The 22,055-nt window shown below is 42.5% G+C and overlaps 1 protein-coding gene across 1 annotated transcript in view; it reads left to right on the forward strand.

Annotated features, from left to right (window-relative positions):
• Positions 1 to 22,055, forward strand: part of LOC137371293 (mitochondrial intermediate peptidase-like) — a 252,397-nt gene that overhangs the window by 15,585 nt on the left and 214,757 nt on the right. Inside the window, exons 2-5 of the mRNA XM_068033632.1 lie at positions 9,036 to 9,209; positions 12,302 to 12,390; positions 15,612 to 15,698; positions 17,510 to 17,573. Of these exons, the coding sequence (XP_067889733.1) occupies positions 9,036 to 9,209; positions 12,302 to 12,390; positions 15,612 to 15,698; positions 17,510 to 17,573 (414 nt within the window). The remainder of the gene's footprint in view (positions 1 to 9,035; positions 9,210 to 12,301; positions 12,391 to 15,611; positions 15,699 to 17,509; positions 17,574 to 22,055) is intronic.

Below are 22,055 nucleotides of genomic sequence, written 5' to 3' on the forward strand. Positions count from 1 at the left end.
GTTAGGGTTGTTTTCCTTAGAACAGAGGAGACTGAGGGATGACTTAATTGAGGTGTACAAAATTATGAGGGGCCTAGATAGAGTAGACAGGAAGTACCTGTTTCCCCTAGCGGAGAGGTCAATTACTAAGGGGCACAGATTTAAGGTGATTGGTAGAAGGATTAGAGGGGACATGAGGTAAAATGTTTTCACCCAGAGGGTGGTGGGAGTCTGGATTTCACTGCTAGGAATGGTCGTGGAGACAGAAACCCTCAATTTTTGGAAAGGTACCTGGACATACATCTGAAGTAGCCTGCAAGGCTATGGACCAGGTGCTGGAAAGTGGAATTAGATTGGGCAGCTAGTTTTTTTTTTCCGGCTGGCAGGGACACAACAGGCTGAATGGCCTCCTTCTGTGCTGTATTTTTTCTATGGTTCGATGAGTCGATGTTGAGGACTCCCAGGGCAACTCCCTCCCAACTATAACACTACCGCCACCTCTGCTGGGTCTGTCCTGCCGGTGGGACAGGACATACACGGACATGGTGATGGCGGTGTCTGGGACATTGTCTGTAAGGTGTGATTCCTTGAGTATGACTGTCAGGCTGTTGTTTGACTAGTCTGTGGGATAGCTCTCCCAACATTGGCACAAGCCCCCAGATGTTAGTAAGGAGGACTTTGCAGGGTCGACAGGGCTGGGTTTGCCGTTGTCATTTCCTGTGCCGAGGTCAATGCCATTGTCATTTCCTGTGCCGAGGTCAATACGGTTTCATTCCTTATTGACTTTGTAGCGGTTTGATAGAACTGAGTGGCTTGCTAGGCCATCTCAGGGCATTAAGAGTCAACCACATTGCTGTGGGTCTGGTATCATACATAGGCCAGACCAGGTAAGGATAGCAGATTTCCTTCCTTAAAGGACATTAGTGAACCAGATGGGTTTTTACGACAATAGCTTTTAATTCCAGATTTATTAATTGAATTCAAATTCCGCCTTCTGCTTTGGTAGGATTTGAACCCATGTTCCCCGAGCAATACCCTGGGTTTCTGGGTTACTAGTTCAGTGACAATACCACTATGCCACTGCCTCCCATGCCAGTGTTGTAGCTGTACTGGAACAGCTTGGCTAGGGGTGCTGCTAGGTCTGGAGCACAAGTCTTCAGTATTACTTCTGAGATGTTCGGGTCCATAACATTTGCTGTATCCAGTGCCTTCAGCTGTTTCTTGATATCACCTAGAGTGAATCAAATTGGCTGAAGACTGGCATCTGTGATGCTGGGGACTTCTGGAGGAGGCCAAGATGGATCATGCACTTGGCACTTCTGGCTGAAGATGGTTAAGTGTTTCAGCCTTGTCTTTTACACTGCCATGCTGGGCTTCCCCTTCTTTGAAATTGGGGTTGTTTGTGGAGCCTCCTCCTCACGTTAGTTGTTTCGTTGTCCACCATTCACGACTGCATGTGGTAGGACTGCAGAGCTTTGATCTGATCGTAGGTTGTGGGATCGTTTAGCTCTGTCTATCACATGCTGAAATACCTAACCTATGGGGTGTGACTGCCTCCTGGAACCTGTATCCAGGTACCTTTTTTCTCCTCCCTGATGGATGGCAGTGTCCGAAGCTCGGATTCCAGCTCATCAACTCGGTGAAGTTCTTTGAGCTGTAGACATTTACTGCAGATGTGGTTGCGGTGGATCGCACTGATGTCCCTACACTGCCAGTTTAATTTTATTTTAACTAATTATTTCAAGTTTAGAAATATCACTCAATGATTAGTTATATTAAGTAGTTTAACTAGTAGCTAAGCTATAAATTTAATACAGGACTTGTATCTCGCTGGTACTAGTTCAAGCTACTGCCCCAGTTTACAGAAAATAAAAGAAACCTTAAAACTCACCAACCAGTCACCTACCTGCTTAGCTAATTAATACCTCTGAACTTCAGCTCTCTAATCTTGCTTGCGTCCCACTCCCTCTCTTGGATCACTGCTTGTTCTGTAAAGGATTAGAACAGCACCTCTTCCCTCACTGTGCTGGATTCCCACACTCGCTAAATTCCTGACTTAAGCACTGTGTTGAAGCAGGACTCCATTGAGCTGAACTAGCTTCTACTTACTTCCCTCTCTTATTTACTGCATGCCAATTTTCTCATGGCTCAGGTAGTAATCCAGGGATTATTACCTAACCACTTGTTATATAAAAATGTTTTTCCTCATGTTGCCTTTGGTTCTTGTGCCATTCATCTTAAATTGGTGTCCTGTAGTTCTCAACACTTACGCCAATGGGAACGTATTCTCCCTATCTACTCTGTCCAGACTACTCATTATTTCGAACATATTTATCAAATTTTCACTCAAATTCTCCAATCAATCCATGTAACTGAACAGTCATCCCTGTAACCATTCTAGTAAATCTTTTCTGCATTCTCTCTAATGCCTTTGCATCCTTCCTAAAGTGAGCACCCAGAATTCAACAGTTGAGGCCGAACCAATGTTTTATAAAGGTGCATCATAACTTCTAGATTTTGTACTCTTAGCCTATATTTATAAAGCCTTGGATCCCATCTGCCTTGAAACCTGTTTTCTCAACCTGCTCTGTGACCTTAAATGGTCCCTCTGCTCCTGCACCCCTTTTAGAATTGTGCCCTTTATTTTATGTTGCCTCTCTTCGTGCTCCTCCCGCAGTACAGCTTTTCAGATGAGATGATAAATGTTGCAGGTTGACATTAAAGATCCCACAGCGCTATTCGAAGAAGAACAGGCAAGTTCTCTCATTGTCTTGGCCATCGTTCATCATTCAGCCAGCACATATAACAAATTATTTGATCATTTATGAATGGGAACCTAAATTGCAGTGCCAGTGTACAGGCTGTTGAGAGTAGTGAGGTAGGGGATAAGGTTACAGGGACGCAAGAGGGCACTGGCAAGCAAGAACTTGGTTTAAAGTGTGTCTACTTCAACGCCAGGAGCATCCGGAATAAGGTGGGTGAGCTTGCAGCATGGGTTGGTACCTGGGATCCTGATGTTGTGGCCATTTCAGAGACATGGGTAGAGCAGGGGCAGGAATGGATGTTGCAGGTTCCGGGATTTAGATGTTTCAGAAAGAACAGAGAAGAGGGTAAAAGAGGGGGGGGTGTGGCATTGTTAATCAAGGAAAGTATTACAGCGGCAGAAAGGACGTTTGAGGACTCGTCTACTGAGGTAGTATGGGCCGAGGTTAGAAACAGGAGAGGAGAGGTCACCCTGTTGGGAGTTTTCTATAGACCTCCGAATAGTTCCAGAGATGTAGAGGAAAGGATAGCGAAGATGATTCTCGACAGGAGCGAGAGTAACAGGGTAGTGGTTATGGGGGACTTTAACTTTCCAAATATTGACTGGAAATACTATAGTTCGAGTACTTTAGATGGGTCTGTTTTTGTCCAGTGTGTGCAGGAGGGTTTTCTGACACAGTATGTGGACAGGCCAACCAGGGGCGATGCCACATTGGATTTGGTACTGGGTAATGAACCCGGCCAGGTGTTCGATTTAGATGTAGGTGAGCACTTTGGCGATAGTGATCACAATTCGGTTAGGTTTACCTTAGCGATGGGCAGGGACAGGTATATACCGCAGGGCAAGAATTATAGCTGGGGGAAAGGAAATTATGACGCGATTAGGCAAGATTTAGGATGTGTAGGATGGGGAAGGAAACTGCAGGGGATGGGCACAAACGAAATGTGGAGCTTATTCAAGGAGCAGCTAATGCGTGTCCTTGATAAGTATGTACCTGTCAGTCAGGGAGGAAGTTGTTGAGCAAGGGAGCCGTGGTTTACTCAAGAAGTTGAAGCGCTTGTCAAGAGGAAGAAGAAGGCTTATGTTAGGATGAGACGTGAAGGCTCAGTTAGGGCGCTTGAGAGTTACAAGCTAGCCAGGAAGGATCTAAAGGGAGGGCTAAGAAGAGCAAGGAGAGGACACGAGAAGTCATTGGCGGATAGGATCAAAGAAAACCCTAAGGCTTTCTATAGGTATATCAGGAATAAACGAATGATAAGAGTTAGAACAGGGCCAATCAAGGATAGTAGTGGGAAGTTGTGTGCGGAATCAGAGGAGATAGGGGAAGCGTTAAATGAATATTTTTCGTCAGTATTAATCAAATAATACTGAAATAATCAAGAGTGCCAAGCCTGCTATACTCTCAGCACTACATGAACTGCTATGCCTGTGCTGGGACGAGGGAGCAGTACCCCAGGACATGCGCGATGCCAACATCATCACCCTCTATAAAAACAAAGGTGACCGCGGTGACTGCAACAACTACCGTGGAATCTCCCTGCTCAGCATAGTGGGGAAAGTCTTTGCTCGAGTCGCTCTGAACAGGCTCCAGAAGCTGGCCGAGCGCGTCTACCCTGAGGCACAGTGTGGCTTTCGTGCAGAGAGATCGACTATTGACATGCTGTTCTCCCTTCGTCAGATACAGGAGAAATGCCGTGAACAACAGATGCCCCTCTACATTGCTTTCATTGATCTCACCAAAGCCTTTGACCTCGTCAGCAGACGTGGTCTCTTCAGACTACTAGAAAAGATCGGATGTCCACCAAAGCTACTAAGTATCATCACCTCATTCCATGACAATATGAAAGGCACAATTCAACATGGTGGCTCCTCATCAGAGCCCTTTCCTATCCTGAGTGGTGTGAAACAGGGCTGTGTTCTCGCACCCACACTTTTTGGGATTTTCTTCTCCCTGCTGCTTTCACATGCGTTCAAATCCTCTGAAGAAGGAATTTTCCTCCACACAAGATCAGGGGGCAGGTTGTTCAACCTTGCCCGTCTAAGAGCGAAGTCCAAAGTACGGAAAGTCCTCATCAGAGAACTCCTCTTTGCTGACGATGCTGCTTTAACATCTCACACTGAAGAATGCCTGCAGAGTCTCATTGACAGGTTTGCGTCTGCCTGCAATGAATTTGGCCTAACCATCAGCCTCAAGAAAACGAACATCATGGGGCAGGATGTCAGAAATGCTCCATCCATCAATATTGGCGACCACGCTCTGGAAGTGGTTCAAGAGTTCACCTACCTAGGCTCAACTATCACCAGTAACCTGTCTCTAGATGCAGAAATCAACAAGCGCATGGGTAAGGCTTCCACTGCTATGTTCAGACTGGCCAAGAGAGTGTGGGAAAATGGCGCACTGACACGGAACACAAAAGTCCGAGTGTATCAGGCCTGTGTCCTCAGTACCTTGCTCTACGGCAGCGAGGCCTGGACAACGTATGCCAGCCAAGAGCGACGTCTCAATTCATTCCATCTTCGCTGCCTTCGGAGAATACTTGGCATCAGGTGGCAGGACTATATCTCCAACACAGAAGTCCTTGAAGCGGCCAACATCCCCAGCTTATACACACTACTGAGTCAGCGGCGCTTGAGATGGCTTGGCCATGTGAGCCGCATGGAAGATGGCAGGATCCCCAAAGACACATTGTACAGCGAGCTCGCCACTGGTATCAGACCCACCGGCCGTCCATGTCTCCGTTATAAAGACGTCTGCAAACGCGACATGAAATCGTGTGACATTGATCACAAGTCGTGGGAGTCAGTTGCCAGCATTCGCCAGAGCTGGCGGGCAGCCATAAAGACAGGGCTAAATTGTGGCGAGTCGAAGAGACTTAGTAGTTGGCAGGAAAAAAGACAGAGGCGCAAGGGGAGAGCCAACTGTGCAACAGCCCCAACAAACAAATTTCTCTGCAGCACCTGTGGAAGAGCCTGTCACTCCAGAATTGGCCTTTATAGCCACTCCAGGCGCTGCTTCACAAACCACTGACCACCTCCAGGCGCGTATCCATTGTCTCTCGAGATAAGGAGGCCCAAAAAGAAAAAAAAGATTTACAGTAGAGAAAGAAAATGTTGCCGAGGAGAATACTGAGATTCAGGCTACTAGGCTAGATGGGATTGAGATTCACAAGGAGGAGGTGTTAGCAATTTTGGAAAGAGTGAAAATAGATAAGTCCCCTGGGCCAGATGGGATTTATCCTAGGATTCTCTGGGAAGCCAGGGAGGAGATTGCAGAGCCGTTGTTGATCTTCAAGTCGTCATTGTCGACAGGAGTAGTGCCGGAGGACTGGAGGATAGCAAATGTTGTCCCCTTGTTCAAGAAGGGGAGTAGAGACAGCCCTGGTAATTATAGACCTGTGAGCCTTTCTTCGGTTGTGGGTAAAATGTTGGAAAAGGTTATAAGAGACAGGATTTATAATCATCTTGAAAAGAATAAGTTCATTTGCGATAGTCAGCACGGTTTTGTGAAAGGTAGGTCGTGCCTCACAAACCTTATTGAGTTTTTCGAGAAGGTGACCAAACAGGTGGATGAGGGTAAAGCCGTGGATGTGGTGTATATGGATTTCAGTAAGGCGTTTGATAAGGTTCCCCACGGTAGGCTATTGCAGTAAATACGCAAGTATGGGGTTGAAGGTGATTTAGAGCTTTGGATCAGAAATTGGCTAGCTGAAAGAAGACAGAGGGTGGTGGTTGATGGCAAATGTTCATCCTGGAGTTTAGTTACTAGTGGTGTACCGCAAGGTTCTGTTTTGGGGCCACTGCTGTTTGTCATTTTTATAAACGACCTGAATGAGGGTGTAGAAGGGTGGGTTAGTAAATTTGCGGATGACACGAAGGTCGGTGGAGTTGTGGATAGTGTCGAAGGGTGTTGTAGGGTACAGAGGGACATAGATAGGCTGCAGAGCTGGGCTGAGAGATGGCAAATGGAGTTTAATGCGGAGAAGTGTGAGGTGATTCACTTTGGAAGGAGTAACAGCAATGCAGAGTACTGGGCTAATGGGAAGATTCTTGGTAGTGTAGATGAGCAGAGAGATCTTGGTATCCAGGTACATAAATCCCTGAAAGTTGCTACCCAGGTTAATAGGGCTGTTAAGAAGGCATATGGTGTGTTAGCCTTTATTAGTAGGGGGATCGAGTTTCAGAGCCACGGGGTCATGATGCAGCTGTACAAAACTCTGGTGAGGCCGCACCTGGAGTATTGCGTGCAGTTCTGGTCACCGCATTATAGGAAGGATGTCGAAGCTTTGGAAAGGGTGCAGAGGAGATTTACTAGGATGTTGCCTGGTATGGAAGGAAGGTCTTACGAGGAAAGGCTGAGGGACTTGGGGTTGTTTTCGTTAGAGAGAAGGAGGAGGAGAGGTGACTTAATAGAGACATACAAGATAATCAGAGGGTTAGATAGGGTGGATAGTGAGAGTCTTTTTCCTCGGATGAGGATGGCAAACACGAGGGGACATAGCTTTAAGTTGAGGGGTGAAAGATATAGGACAGATGTCAGAGGTAGTTTCTTTACGCAGAGAGTAGTAGGGGCGTGGAACGCCCTGCCTGCAACAGTAGTAGACTCGCCAACTTTAAGGGCATTTAAGTGGTCATTGGATAGACATATGGATGTAAATGGAATAGTGTCGGTCAGATGATCGGCGCAACATCGAGGGCCGAAGGGCCTGTACTGCGCTGTAATATTCTAATTCTAATTCTAATTAGTTCATTGCTGTTTGTGGACCTTGGTGTGTACAAATTTGCTGCTGCGTTTACGCTAATAGCATCATTTCAAAATTACTTTGGAGATGACTTAAGATTATGAAAGATGGTATTTAAAAGTATTTTTTCCTTTTTGTCTTCGTTCCATTGATAAGAGTTCAGATTGTAAAGTAAAATCCCGTTCCATGACTAAGCATATAATAAATAGAAAGATACAGCACCGAAACAGGCCCTTCGGCCCAATGAGTCCGTGCCGACCATCAACCACCCATCTATACTAATCCTACATTAATCCCATTTTCCCTTTCACATCCCCACCTTCCCTCAATTCTCCTACCACCTACCTACACTAGGGGCAATTTTTACAATGGCCAATTTACCTATCAACCCGCAAGTCTTTGGCATATGGGAGGAAACCGGAGCACCCAGAGGAAACCACACGGTCACAGGGAGAACTTGCAAACTCCACACAGGCCGTACCCAGAACTGAACCCGGGTCGCTGGAGCTGTGAGGCTACAGTGCTCGCCACTGTGCTGCCCATAATCTAGGGTGACATTCCATTGGTGGGATTGAAAGAGTCCTGTATTGCCAAAAGTGTTCTTTCAGATAAGATGTTCTGCTGAAGTCTGTTGGCTGGATGGTAAAGGTCCTGTGGCAGTATTTGAAAAATAAATTGGGGAATGCTGCTCAGACAGTTTATCTGATTACATCTGTAGTTGCTGTTTGGAGGATCATGCTGTGTTCAAATTGCCTGTTGTGTTTACCTCAAATTACTCCATTTAATTCATTGTTAACTCAAATGTGTCAAAAGCACTTTGTAATGTGATGAGGTGCCATATATATTTAAATATTTTTATTATTGTATACTTAGCACCCCCTGAATGTTAGTTTTTCTAACTTTGTTAACAGTATTATAAAAGCAAGTTTAGTCCAAATGTTTTGCAGTCTGTCTAGTTTAATCTCTCGATTTCCCAGTTATACTGCAATATGTTACTGGGCTACATTTTACGTACCATGTAAACCTGTTCTCCTTTGGATGAGCCATTTTTGTAGCTCTTTAGGAGCTCAACCATGTGTTGCAGCCACCTGTGTGAGTAAAATTATAATTTGCACAGAAGTTCAACCATGGTTCAGTTGGTAGCACACTCACCTGAGTCAGATGGTTGTGGGTTCGTGTCTCACTCCAGAGACTTGAGCACAAAAATCAAGGCTGTCAGAGGTGCTGTTAAACCGAGGCCCCACCTACCCTCTCAGGTGGATATAAAAGTTCCCGTGGCACTATTTTGAGGATGAGCAGGGCACTTATCCTGGTGTCCTGGCCAATGTTTATCCTTCAATCAACATTACAAAATCTGGTCAGTGCCACATTGCTGTTTGTGGGAACTTGCTGTGTGCAAATTGGCTGCTGTGTTTTCTATATTTCAACAATGGTTCCACTTCAAAAGTACTTTATTGGCTGTAAAGCTCTTTGGGATGCCCTGAGGTCATGAAAGGCGCTCTATAATTGCAAGTCCTTTCTGTGATCTAAAGTTTCATACCTTTTTCGTTAAGGGCCTTTTTGGTGTACATGAGCTGAACTCTCCCGAAGGATTTCAGGTGGCACAAGAAAATGCATTGAAAGAAACTGAACAGTTAGTGGAGCAAGCCTGTAGAACACCACCTGGTCCTCAGATTGTTCAAATCTTTGACAGGCTTTCAGACTGTCTTTGTAGAGTTGCTGATTTGGTAAGTAGTGATAACTTTTTATTATTTCTACGTTTTATATGACTTTCAACTTAGGCAGGCACTGGTTTTATAGTTTAAATTAGTTTTGCCTCCCTGTTGATCAAAAATGTGCTTGACTTTGCAATTAAAGTGAAAATTGGTTTGTAGGAGGAAGGCTACCCAATAGAAAACTTGCCATTCAAGAAGAACCATTTCTAGTTTATCAAATTATTTGTTCTGAAATGTGGAAATATTGGTAGTTTAGCTGGTAAAAACTGCAGGAGACATTGCAGTTGAATATGCACTTTGTAAAGCTGTGTTGTCTCGTGTAAATCTATTTTGTTTCTTAGTTGAAAAGCTGACTGTTACATCAGTGATTGCACCTTAAAAATACTTAATTGGCTGTAAAGCGTTTGGGATGTCCTGAGATTGTGAAAGGTGCTATATAATTGCAAGATTTTTTCCTTTTTCTTTTGCATAGTTAATTCAGTAGAATATAGAATGGTATTGTAATTGAAGACTGCAACCTACAGTTGCCTTGTGCCTACCTATGCATTATCTTGGAACTTTGTAGATGTTAGTAGCCCATTGAATTTTATGCTGCTCAGTTCACAATGTTGCCATTTTTAATGGAAGGGGTTGTCAACAGAGCTATCAAATGGAACTTACTCACAAATAATCTGCTCACCAGTGCTCAGATTGGCTTTTGCCAGTACCACTTGGCTCCAGACCTCATTATAGCTTTGGTCCAAATATAAAAAGAAATAAAGACTTGCATTTATATTGTGCTTTTCATGGCCACTGGACATCTCAAGCACTTTACAGTCAATGAAGTACTTTTTGAAGTGTAGTCACTGTTGTAATATAGAAAAAATGGACAAAAAAGCTGAATTCCAGAGGTGAAGTGAGAGTCACTGCCCTTGACATTAAGGTAGCATTTGACCAAGTGTGGCATCAAAGAGTCCTAGTAAAATTGAAATCAATGGGAATCAGGAGGAAAAACTCCCCACTGGTTGATGTCACACCGAGCACTGAGGAAGATGATAGCTGCAGGAGTTCCTCAGGGCAGTGTCCTAGGCCCAACCATCTTCAGCCTGCTTCATCAATGATTCTTCCTTCTTCCCAAGGCCAGAGGTGGGGATGCTCGTTGGTAATTGCACCGTGTTCAGTTGCATTTTCAGCTCCTTGCATAATCAAGCAGTCAATGCCCGCGTGCAGCAAGACCTGGACAGCTTTCAGGTGTGGTCTGATGAGTCACAAGTAACATTTGCATCATATAGGTGTCAAGCAATGACCATCTCCAAAAAGAGAGAGTATATGCACCTCCTGTTAACATTCAGTGGCATTACCATTGCTGAATTCGCCTATCGATATTCCTTGTGGCGGGGTGGGTGGCATTCAGGAGCACCATTGGCCAGAACCTGAACAGGCCCGGCCATATAAATACTGTGGTGACAACCGTATAGAGGGTGGGTATTTTGCAGCGAGTTACTCATACCCTGTCTCCCAAAGCCTTTCCACCATCTACAAGCCACAAGTCAGGAGTGTGATAGAATACTCTCCACTTGCCTAGATGTGTGTAGCTCGAACAGCACTCAACAAGCTCAATGCCATTCAGGACAAAGTGGCTGCTTCATTGGGACCCCATCCTCTACCATCTTAAATGTTCACTCCCTCCATCACGGTGCGATGTGGCTGCACTGTGTACCATCTACAAGATGCACTGCAGCAATTTGCCAGGCCTCCTTCGATTGCACCTTCCAAACCCATGACTACTTCCACCTAGAAGGACAAGGGCAGCAGGTGGATGAGAAAATCACAACCTGCCAGTTCCTCTCCAAGCCACACACCATCCTGACTTGGAAATTTATCGCCGTTCCTTAATGATGCTGGTCCAAAATTCTCCCTCCCTAACAGCACTGTGGGTGTATGTACACCACATGGACTGCAGTGGTTCAAGAAGGGCAGTATGTACGTATCCCGTGAATGAGTTTAAAAAATGAATCAAATTAATATATTCTAGAAATAGTGATCGTTTGAGCAGCTATCTGGCCTTATCCCTCTATTACAACATTTTTATGCACACCTCTATACCCCATAACTTTAGGTGTTTCATGACCTGTGATGTTACACCATCACTGGATAAAGTTCTCTTTCTTTTTGCTGAATCAAATTGAGTCTGTAGCTTTACAATATGTACGCTAATAAATTATTTGAAAAATGTGAAAATGCATCTTGCACCCTGTTGCACTATGTTATACAGGGTGTTGTCTTGGATAGACAGCTATTAATGATTAGCAAATCAATGTACGCCACCACCACTATCTCTACAGAGTAGGTTTGTCTAGTTTGGGTATTACTTCATGTATTTACAGCTATACTCCATAACTTGTTTAAAATACTTTACATCAGCGACCACATACTCCACACAAACTTTTCATTGCAACGTTAATTTCAAATAGCAGGCATTTAGCTTTGAACTATTTGGAATAGGGATCTGGTCAAGAATTGGAGCAAAGAATCTTGTACTGGCCCAGTAGGTGCCCAAGTAAGGTTTTATTTGATCTTCATTAACTATTACTGTGTAGACTTAGTATTTTCCCATATTTTCATTATTTTTATTGCTAGGTTAATAATTTTTGGTGTATTACTTTTTGGATGCTTTGTCTTCCTGCAGAATTTAATTCTGTTTTTTTCTGCATGTGATTTCCCAACTAAAATCAGAATTATAACTTGAATTTGGTTTTGCGATATATTGGTAGATTTCACAGGAAGTGTGTACCTGAAAAGGGCTGATGGTTCATTGAGTTTTGTTGTATGTTATTTTTGGAAATTGTACTCCATTACTATGGTCTGTATGGATATGCTTTCTGAGGCTGTCCATGCACAGTCAGCTTGTTGGGATAATGTGTGTTAATATCTATCTTTCTGCAGCAGCCTGTATATGTGAGAAATTTAAATTTACAAATTCATTAGAACTTCAAAATGATAGGCCTCATTCTTTAACATTGAACTCTGAAATTAAAGATTGTGTATTTCTAGAAAATTAAGTGTTTATGGCTAATGGAAAAGTAACATGATCTTGTCACTCATTACTGTATTTTTCATACTAGGCAGATTTTGTTAAGGTAGCGCACCCAGACCCTTCATTTCGAGAAGCTGCGGAGATCACCTGTACGACCGTTGGCACAGTGGTGGAAAAGTATGTTTTCAGAATTGACAGTGCAAGAACTATTTGTGCAAATTAAAGGCTACTTCTGTGTGATTGCAGAAAGTCAAAAGAAAAACAAAGCCATTACCCGCTGCCTTCTGAAGACAGCAACTAAAGTTGGAGTATACTTGGCGTGGTTTTGTATCTAATGTTGGTCCTTCAATCAAGTAGCTGTTCTTATGAACAGGGGATGTTGGGTTATTCAACAATATAGAGCCTTCACAAATGAATGTAGCTTTGTCCTTGCCTGTTGTCTGAATATGCGTTTCCAGCAGTTGTCATTGGAACCTTCTGGGCTGTGACTCAATCCTGTACATTGATCTGATCTGTGCCATTGGGGAAAACCCAATTAATTTTTGAATGCTTACTCTAGACCACAGGTTCCCAAACTTTTGTTGTTGTTGTGCTTTCATGTCCCATTTATGCCCTAACTTTCCCCCCACCGGCCCACCAAATATTCTAAGATTTTTCGTTCCCAAGACAATGGCAGAGGTTAATCCCATTGGCTTCAAAAATTAGGGATAAAGTGAGAAGTTCAGGATGTTTACCCTACCTCAGGTGCTGTAGGAATTGCATGCTTCACATAGCCAACTGCTTAAATATTCTCTACTTTCATGTGGATATCTGGTGCCCCAGAAATCTTTCACTTTAATAGATGCTGCCTCACATAAGAGGTGCATTGTGAGGTGATTTTAGCAGAGTTGCACAAGAAGCAGCTCTATTGATCTAATAGCCACTGTAGAAATTGGCATGTATTTTTGGATGTTTAAATCTATGAATCTCATTGCTGTTTGTGGGACCTTGCTGTGTGCAATTTAGCTGCTACCTTTATCTACAAAATAAGTGATTAAATCTCATTTGGCTGCGAAGCACTTTGGGACATCTGAAGAACATGAGCGGCACTTTATAAATGCAAGATGTTTCTTTCCGATCCAAGTACCAGAAATGTGAGGTATTAGTGAAGAAGTTGTAAAGCAAAGGTTCTCAAACTGGGGACTTGATTGAGGTTATTGGAGCAAGGGCAGGAGGGGGCGTAAGGCAAATATGCTGCCAAGCACAAAAGCCACTGATGCAGTTGCACATATCCTCCTCTGGCTATATGAGGGTGCATCCCTTGGCCAGCCTGTCATCCTCACGATCCTCCCCCACCCTCTAATAACTTTGCCATGCCTCCAGTTTGGGAACTTTTGCTCTAGACCTTCTTTGCTAATGTCTGAATTCTAGTACTTGCATTTGCCTTTCATATTTTTTGATTATTACTTGACAGTGAAAGATTGTCACTGCCTAGAGACTTCGTTTGCATTGCTTTACACGATACAGTTTAGCTCCATTATAGCTGTAGTCCAAAATATCGAGGCCAAACCCAGGGTTAGGGAAGGCTGAGGCTTTCAAGTGTTTCTTAAAAAAAACTTCAATGAAGACATTAAAGGCACAAGAGACAGTCCAATAAATACATTTAATCATGGTATTGTGGAATTAGTTTCATTTATGCCCTTATTTTGTGCATTAGAAATGACCTATGGTGAGAATAATACGAGTGGAAAAAAATTAAGTGTTTTGAGTGACTTCTGGGAACACAGTGGCTGTATTGTGAATCACGATCAGGTAGTAGCTATTGTGTGTCACAGTAAAGGCCGGCTCGGGTATGCAAATGAAACCCGACCCGAGCCCGACAGAACCACATCCGACACTGAGCCCGACCCGGCCCGCTTCCTTTTAATTTTTTCCCGCCTCTGACCCGACCATCAGTTAACCTAACTTCCGTTTTTCACTTGGTTGCTTATCTGCACAATCTTAAAATAACTGTAGCAAAACCATCTTTCAAGTCCAAAAAGTACATTAACGTTGGAGCCACTTACTGGAGGTGGTGATCGAGTGTGTCCGACCTGACCTGAGCCTGAATGCCGTATCCGTAAGTGCGACCCGACCCAACCCAAAGCATGTCGTCTGGGTCGGGTTGGGTATCCATGCTCTGTCACAGGTTGCAACAGGTAGTTGACGCCATTGACATTGAAAATACCCATCATGTTACTCCTCTAGGTGGCACTAAGTATTGCAGTTACGTGAGCTTTCAAACAAATGCAGGCCTTGCATACCAAATTTACATGCAATAGGCAATCTAAATAATTCTATGGCTATTCAAATCCTGACATTCTCGGCTCTTGTATGCCTCTATTATTTGTGTTGACAATGAAAACTCTTTTAAAATACATGCAATGTATTGGTGCGGTATATATTATAGATTTTGGGCATAAGATGCATACTTCTACTGGACCAGGTTCTGTTGTATTAGCCCTGCTCAGCTGGACAATCTGACTGCAGCTTACTCTTTGTAAGTGCTCATGCAGTGGACAAAGTGTCATCTTTGCCTTATTTTTAAACCTTGGCAGTCCCATATTCTTTACGTCTTCCATGTATTGGCCCCAATGATGTGTAATCACTTTTTTTTTTACAGAAACTGATTCTTTGTCCCATTTTACAGTATATCTGAAGTGGTTATTTGATTACATCTTAATTCTGGTGCCATCTTTAGGGGGGGAATACATTGATAGGAAAATTGGAATCCACCACAGATGGCTCGTCTTGTTGGAAAACATGGAGGCCAATATGCAAGGGAAGTAGTTTGACAGCAGAAAAAGCTGTTGCCAGAGAACAGTGCTTAGTGACTTCTCAGTCTGTGTCCAAATCAACTGTATATTCATATTCAGGGAGCAACTGAAGTAGTGGAGCTGCCACTTAATGAAAGGTGGGCTGCTGTGACTCACTGGTAAGAATGTAAAATTTTAGGTGGAGGTTCTTGCAGGTGCTGACCATGGCAGTAATCTGTCTGGTGGATTTCTCACCAATAGTGCAGATTATCACTTGAGTCTGCCACCAGAATTATCTGGGCACAGCACAGTGGAACTTTCATGGAGAACATAGGGATTCATCCTGGAGGAGCAGCAACAACTAGTCAAGCAGAGATTGAGGCAATAGTGACTAGTGGAAGTGAGCAAAACTGAAATGGATTAAATGTTTTTATAAGTCTGTACCAACAGTAAGTACATTTAATTCATGTGACATATAGGTATTAAATATAGCAAGTCACTGCTCACTGAAGCAGTAGGTCCTGTTTAAAGTTAGCCTGTTGGGTGGTACTAATACTGAATACATTTTTAAAAACTTTTTTAACATTCCACAGTGTGATTTTTTTTTTCCCCCCTTCTTCCTAGATTGAATACTAATATTGAACTTTGCAATAGTTTGAAAAACTTACTGAAGGATAAAGAAGCCATGGATTCCCTGGATCCAGATACAAGGTATTTTTAGATTCTGTTCCCCATTCCCTTCCACCCAAAATCTGAGAAAACCAAGATTTTTTTTTTGTCTAAAAGTAAGCTACAGGGCTGGAAATCAGAATGTACTGAAAGGTTTATGTTATGGAAGCACTACAACTTGACAGGAGAGAGTTGTGGGTATCTCTTTGGGTTATTTCAGTAGATACTCTCTCATTCAGAGTTACTGAACGCTCCAGTAATTGGACCTTACATCTCCTGTGATCTGTAGTGTCTCTTTTCCGGTGCAGTATCTAGGTGAATGTTAGAATGACCCAGCGATTATAACAGAGAATTCCTATTCTGTGCACTGGCTATTGGAATGTATCATATATGTCTCCCTTTGAATAGCAGATTAGATAACCTTCTTACTGACTCCTGGCATAAGCTTTGAACCAATAAGTGGTCTTATTTACATGAGATTGATGAACAAACAATATGCAGTTTAATATAGTGAGATTTTTATTTCCTGCCCTCCTTGATTACATCAAACAAGAATGATGTAGCTGCCTTTCTGTCTAAACTTGGACTTTTAAAGAAAAGATCACTTGCTGTAAATTCTAGCCTATCACCCTCTGGCTAATTACAATGAATTTGAGATTTAGCCTCACAACTGGTGACTTAAGTTTGAATGGCTTGCGGATTCGACAGATTATTCTATTTTACGGATTAACATACTGCAAAATTCATGTGAACAATTTATCAGCTTGAAATTTTCAGCATGTTACAAGAAACTTGTCCAGATACTGTTCATATTTTAATCTGTTTCTATTTGCCATTATTGGTCCATTTTGTCAAATGAAGATGGAAATTTTAGTATTTGAAACATTAAGGGAGGGCCTAACTGGCTTCATTTAGAAAGAAGTACCAGATCCGATTTCAAGTAAGATTGGATTTATGCCTTGATACTTTTACATTTTAAGATTAAGTTTGTTCAAACGCTTAACTTCATTCACTTGCATAGAATTGCTCAGCATCAGCTGTTGCACAAATACCTTGAGGATATGGTAAGTATTCTACCAAGCTCTAACTACCGTGAACTCCAAGGAAGGGCATCAATTTTCCTGCTGCTCGGTTCTTTCCAATTTCAATTTCTTCTTTCATTTATAGTTGTTTCTTTAATTATCTGCGTGCTGATGAAATAACCTTTTTTCATGTTTTTTTTTCTAAATGAGCAAGCAATTGATTATCACTCGATTGAGTCCACCTTTCTGCCATGGTTTAAGTGGCAGTTTAGATCAAAGTAGCATTAATTTCAGTAAACATCAATCATCGCAATCATCATTGATATTGGTAGAGCGGAGCTATTAGAATTTGTTTTTAGCAGTTTCAGTGAGCATAATGGCATGACGGCATAAAGGTTTTGGAAAGTTATAGCATGGCAGAAGTCACTCATGCCACAATTTCCTGGAACATTGTGCAGATTGCAATCACAATGGTGCCACTTTTCAGGAAAATCTGAACCAATGTCTCTGTTCAATAAGCTGTCAATCAAAGTGCTTTTGGGCAATAAAAGGCCTTGCCTTCCTTTTGAAAGTCTCAAACAGCTTTCTTTTGCGACCTTAGGTTGAGGCCTACCATCTTAACTGTAACCAGGGGACAAGTTAAAATCCCCACAGAATGTCTGCAACCAGGCGCTTTGTAATACAGTTTTGAATTTAGTGCATGCCTGTAATTTCTTTAAAATTAAAATGTTATATATTTGTCAATTGGAAAATGATGCCATGATATTCAGCTTTTTAAAAAAAGTCTCGATAATTGAGGTACATCAAAGTTATTTGCTTTACATGTTGCAGGAGAGTCGCAGAGCTGTTTATGTTTGACTTTGAGATCAGTGGAATTCATCTGAATGAGGAAAAGGTAATGGTTAAACCACGATACATGAATAAGGAAAGTAGAGAACTTGCACTCATCTAGCACCCCTCAAACTCAGGACATCTGAAAGAGCTGTGCAGCCAATTACTTTTTTTGAAGTGTAGCCACTGTTGTAATGTAGGGAAATGTGGCAGCCAACTTGTGGACGGCAATGTCCCACAAACAGCAATGAGATAATGACCTGATAATTTGTTTCTTTAGTGATTTTGGTTAAGGGTCTGGACACCTGGAGAACTTCCCTGTTCTTAAAGTAGTGTCATGGGATGTTTTACTTCATGCACTCTTGTTCTAGAAGTGCACAGCAACTGCCTTGCAGTTCTACAGCATGGAAGAGAGCTTAACAAAGGCATGAAACATAATGACTGTTTTTGAATTGTTAAAATAACACAAAGTTAATCAGGATTATCAATTCTATGTTTCTCTAGATTATTACTTCAGGTTTCTGCAGGTGAATGTTTGTAAACTGTAATCGTGGAGAATTATCAGAACAGTGTAGCACAGAAGGAGGCCATTCAGCCCATTGAGTCTGCGTTGGCTCATTCAGAGAGCAATACAGTTAGTCCCACTCCCTGGCTCTTTGCCCATATCCCTGCAAATATTTTTCTCCTTCAAGTATTTATCCACTTCCCTTTTGGAAGCTACTATTGAATCCTAACCACTCGTGTTAAAAAAAAAAAATGTTTTCCTTGTGACGTCTCTGGTTCTTTTGTCAGTCACCTTAAATCTCAGTCCTCTGGTTATCGACCCTTCAGTCGTTGGAAACAGTTTCTCTTTTTATTCCATATAAACCCTTTATGATTTTAAATACGTCGATCAAATCTCTCTTATTCTTCTCTGCTTTAAAGAGAACAACACCAGCTACAACTGTCTATATATTAGTTATCCCTCATCCCTGGAACCATTCTAGTCAATCTCTTCTGTAGCCTCTCCAAAGCCATCACATCTTTCTTCAAGTGTGGAGCATAACTTCTTGGCTTTTGTATGCCTCTATTTATAAAACCCAGAACCCTGTGTGCTTTATTAACTGCTTGGTTAATCTGGCCTGCCATCTTCAAAAATTTGTGCGCAAACACCCCCAAATGTCTCTGTTCTTGCACTCCCTTTAAAGTTGTACAATTTAGTTTGTATTGTGTTTCCTCATTCTATAAGACATGCATCACTTCACACTTTTCTGCGTTGAATTTCATCTGCCATGTGTTTTACCACCACCCCCCCCCACATTCAGCCAAGCTGCTTATGTCCTCTTGAAGTCTATTACTATCTTCCTTACTGATTACTGCACTTGCAAGTTTTGTCATCTACAGTTTTCAAAACTGTGCCCTGTACCCTCAAGTTCAAATCACTAATGTATAGCAAAAATACCAGTGCTCCTATTACTGAACCTTGGGGAAAATCATTACATACCTCCCTCCACATTTAAAAAAAAAAACGCCATTCACCAGAACTTTGTTCTCTATCCCTTAGTCAACTTTGTATCTGTGCTGCCTTTGTGTCTTTTATCCCATAGGCTTCAATTTTGTTAACAAATCTGTTATCTGCTATCAAACTACTTTTGAAGGTCCATATACGCAGCATTAATTGCACTGCCCTCACCCATCCTCTCTGTTACCATGACAAAAAAACTCAAATTTGTTTTCTTCTTACATGAAATGTGGGTGTCGCTAGCATTGTCAATGTTTATTGCCCATCCTTAATTACCCTTCAGAAGATGGTGGCGAGCAGTCTTCCTGAATCGCTGCCATCCTGCGGTAAAGGTACTCCTATATTGCTACTAGGTAGGGAGTTTCAGAATTTTGACCCAGTGTCGATGAAAGAACTGTAATGTATTTCCAAGTCAGAATGGTGTGTGACTTGGAAGGAAACTTGCAGGGGGTGGTGTTCCTGTGTGCCTTGGTCCTTCTAGGCAGTAGAGGTTGTGAGTGTGGGAGATACTGTCAAAAGCTTTGGCAGATTGCTGCAGTGCATCTTGTAAGATGCTGCACACTGTAGCCATGGTAGTGCAGGGAGTAAAAGTTTAAGATCGTGGAAGATGGGATGCCAGTCAAGCAGGCTGCCTTGTCCTGGATGATGCTGAGCTTCTTGAAAGCTGTTGGAGCGGCCTTATCAGGCAAGTCAGTAATTTTAAAGTCCTCTACAGCATAGAAGGGAGCAGTTGGGGCCCATCGAGTCAAAAGCTTCGGCAGATTGCTGCAGTGTATCTTGTAAGATGGCTTTCCATGGAGCAGTCCAGTCAGTCCCACTCCCCTGCTCGATCCCCATAGTCCTGCAGGTGCCCATCGAATTTCCTTTTGAAATTATTGATTGACTCTGCTTCCACCACCCTTGTGGGCAGCAAGTTCCAGGTCATTACCACTCGCTGGGTTTAAAAAAGTGCTTCTTGTAAGATCGTTAGCAGAATTAACTCACTTTACGGACCCGGAATCGTGACTGCTCACGACCCAATACAAAAACAAGTGTTTGTCTTTAATGGTTGAGTAAATTTATTAAGTAATAATCATACAGGCACTCAAAATGATAATACTTAACATAGGCAATAGGATACAGCTGGTTCATTCGAGCCCCGGACCATAGAAGCTGGTTTTTGTTACTCTGGTTCTTGAGGTCTTCCGTGGACCGAAGTCATTCTTTTTCGTCTTTTCTTCAGGTTGCGCACTGAGGGTCTCGAGTCTATCTTTTTATACCCCCTTCTGGACCTAGCCTATCCCATGATTGAATAGTTTACCCTTGAGTAGGGTAAAACCTCATCTTTATCCTGATTAGGTTATCTACTTGATCAGTTTGTTATGGCCTTGATTAGTTTATCATTGTCATGACGTCAGGAAGCATAGTCAGTATTTAACTGTTATTTGCAAAAGTTATTACATTACAGAATCATGTCTGTGATTAAAGACACGTTCCACTCAGTCAGCGATTTTGACTAAGCACACATTCTTACTTCTCGACCTTTAGTAAATCATGGCGAACAACTTAAAGGATTAGTACTAGAAATTAATTCATAAAATACTAATTCTTGCATTCCTCATATTCCCCCTGCATCTCTTGCCCAAAGCCTTCCATCTGTGTCCCCTAGTCCTTGTACCATTAGTTAACGGGAACAGTTTTTCATTGCTTAACTTATCTAAGCTGTCATAATTGAGTACACCTCTGTCAAATATCCCCTCAATCTCCTTTTGTTCCAAGGAGAACAGCCCCAGCTTTTCCAACCTAACCTTGTAACTAAAGTCCTCTATCCCTGGAACCAGTCTGGTATAAATCCTCTACCCTCACATCTTTCCTAAAGTGTGGTGACCAGAACTGGGCGCAGTACTCTAGTTGTGGCCTAACCAGAGCTTTATAAAGGTTCAGCATAACGTCCCTGCTTTTGTGCTCTATGCCTGTATTTACGAAGCCCAAGATCCCATATGTTTTGCTAACCATTTTCTCAATATGTCCTGCCACCTTCAAAGATGAATGCACGTGAACCCTCAAGTACCTCTGTTCCTGCACACTTTTTTTTCTAGAGCTGTGCCATTAAGTTGATATTGCTTCATCCTATCCCTTCTGTCACCTCACACTTGTCTGTATTAAATTCCATCTGCCATTTGTCTGCCCATTCTGCTAGCATAGCTATGTCCTGTTGCAGGCGGTTGGTATCATCCTCACTGTTTGTCACTCCTCCAAGTTTGGTATCATTGCCAAATTTTGAAATTCTACTCTATTCCCAGATCCAAGTCAAAAATACATCACAAAAAAGCAGTGATCCTCGCACTGATCCTTGGGGAGCACCACTGTCTACCATCCTCCAGTCAAAAACAACCATTTACCACAACTTGCTGTTTTCTGTCCTTGAGCCAATTTTTAAAATCCAATTCGATATTGACCTTCCTAATCCATGAGCCTCAGTTATGTTAACCAGCCTTTTATATGGTACTTTATCAAACACTTTCTTTAAAATCCACATAGACAACGTCCACTGCATTCCTTTCATCCACCTTGTCTGTTACTTCATCAAAAAATTCAATTAGATTAGTCAAGCATGATCTGCCTTTAACGAATCTGTGCTGGCTGTAATTAACTCAAACCTCTCCAAGTGCCTGTAGATTCTTCTTTCTCTCTCCCACCCCCCCCCCCCCCGATTATTGTTTCTAAAACCATACCCACCACTTATGTTAAACTGGCCTGTAGTTGCTCCGACTGTCCTTCCTTGAATAAGGGTGTCGTATTTACCCCTCCCCAGTATCTAGGAAGATTGGAAAATTATGGCAAGTGCTTCTATTATCTCAGCCCCCACTTCCTTTAGCAGCCTGGGATGCAAGCCATCTGGACTAGGTAATTTGTGTACTTGGATTTCCAGAAGGCATTCAATAAGGTGCCACATCAAAGGTTACTACACAAAATAGGAGCTCATGGTGTAGGAGGTAACATATTGGTATGGATAGAGGATTGGTTAATTAACAGGAAGCAGAGAGTAGGGATAAATGGGTCATT

Source organism: Heterodontus francisci, chromosome 6, assembly GCF_036365525.1.
Source record: "Heterodontus francisci isolate sHetFra1 chromosome 6, sHetFra1.hap1, whole genome shotgun sequence".
In the NCBI taxonomy this organism is placed as follows: Eukaryota; Metazoa; Chordata; class Chondrichthyes; order Heterodontiformes; family Heterodontidae; genus Heterodontus; species Heterodontus francisci.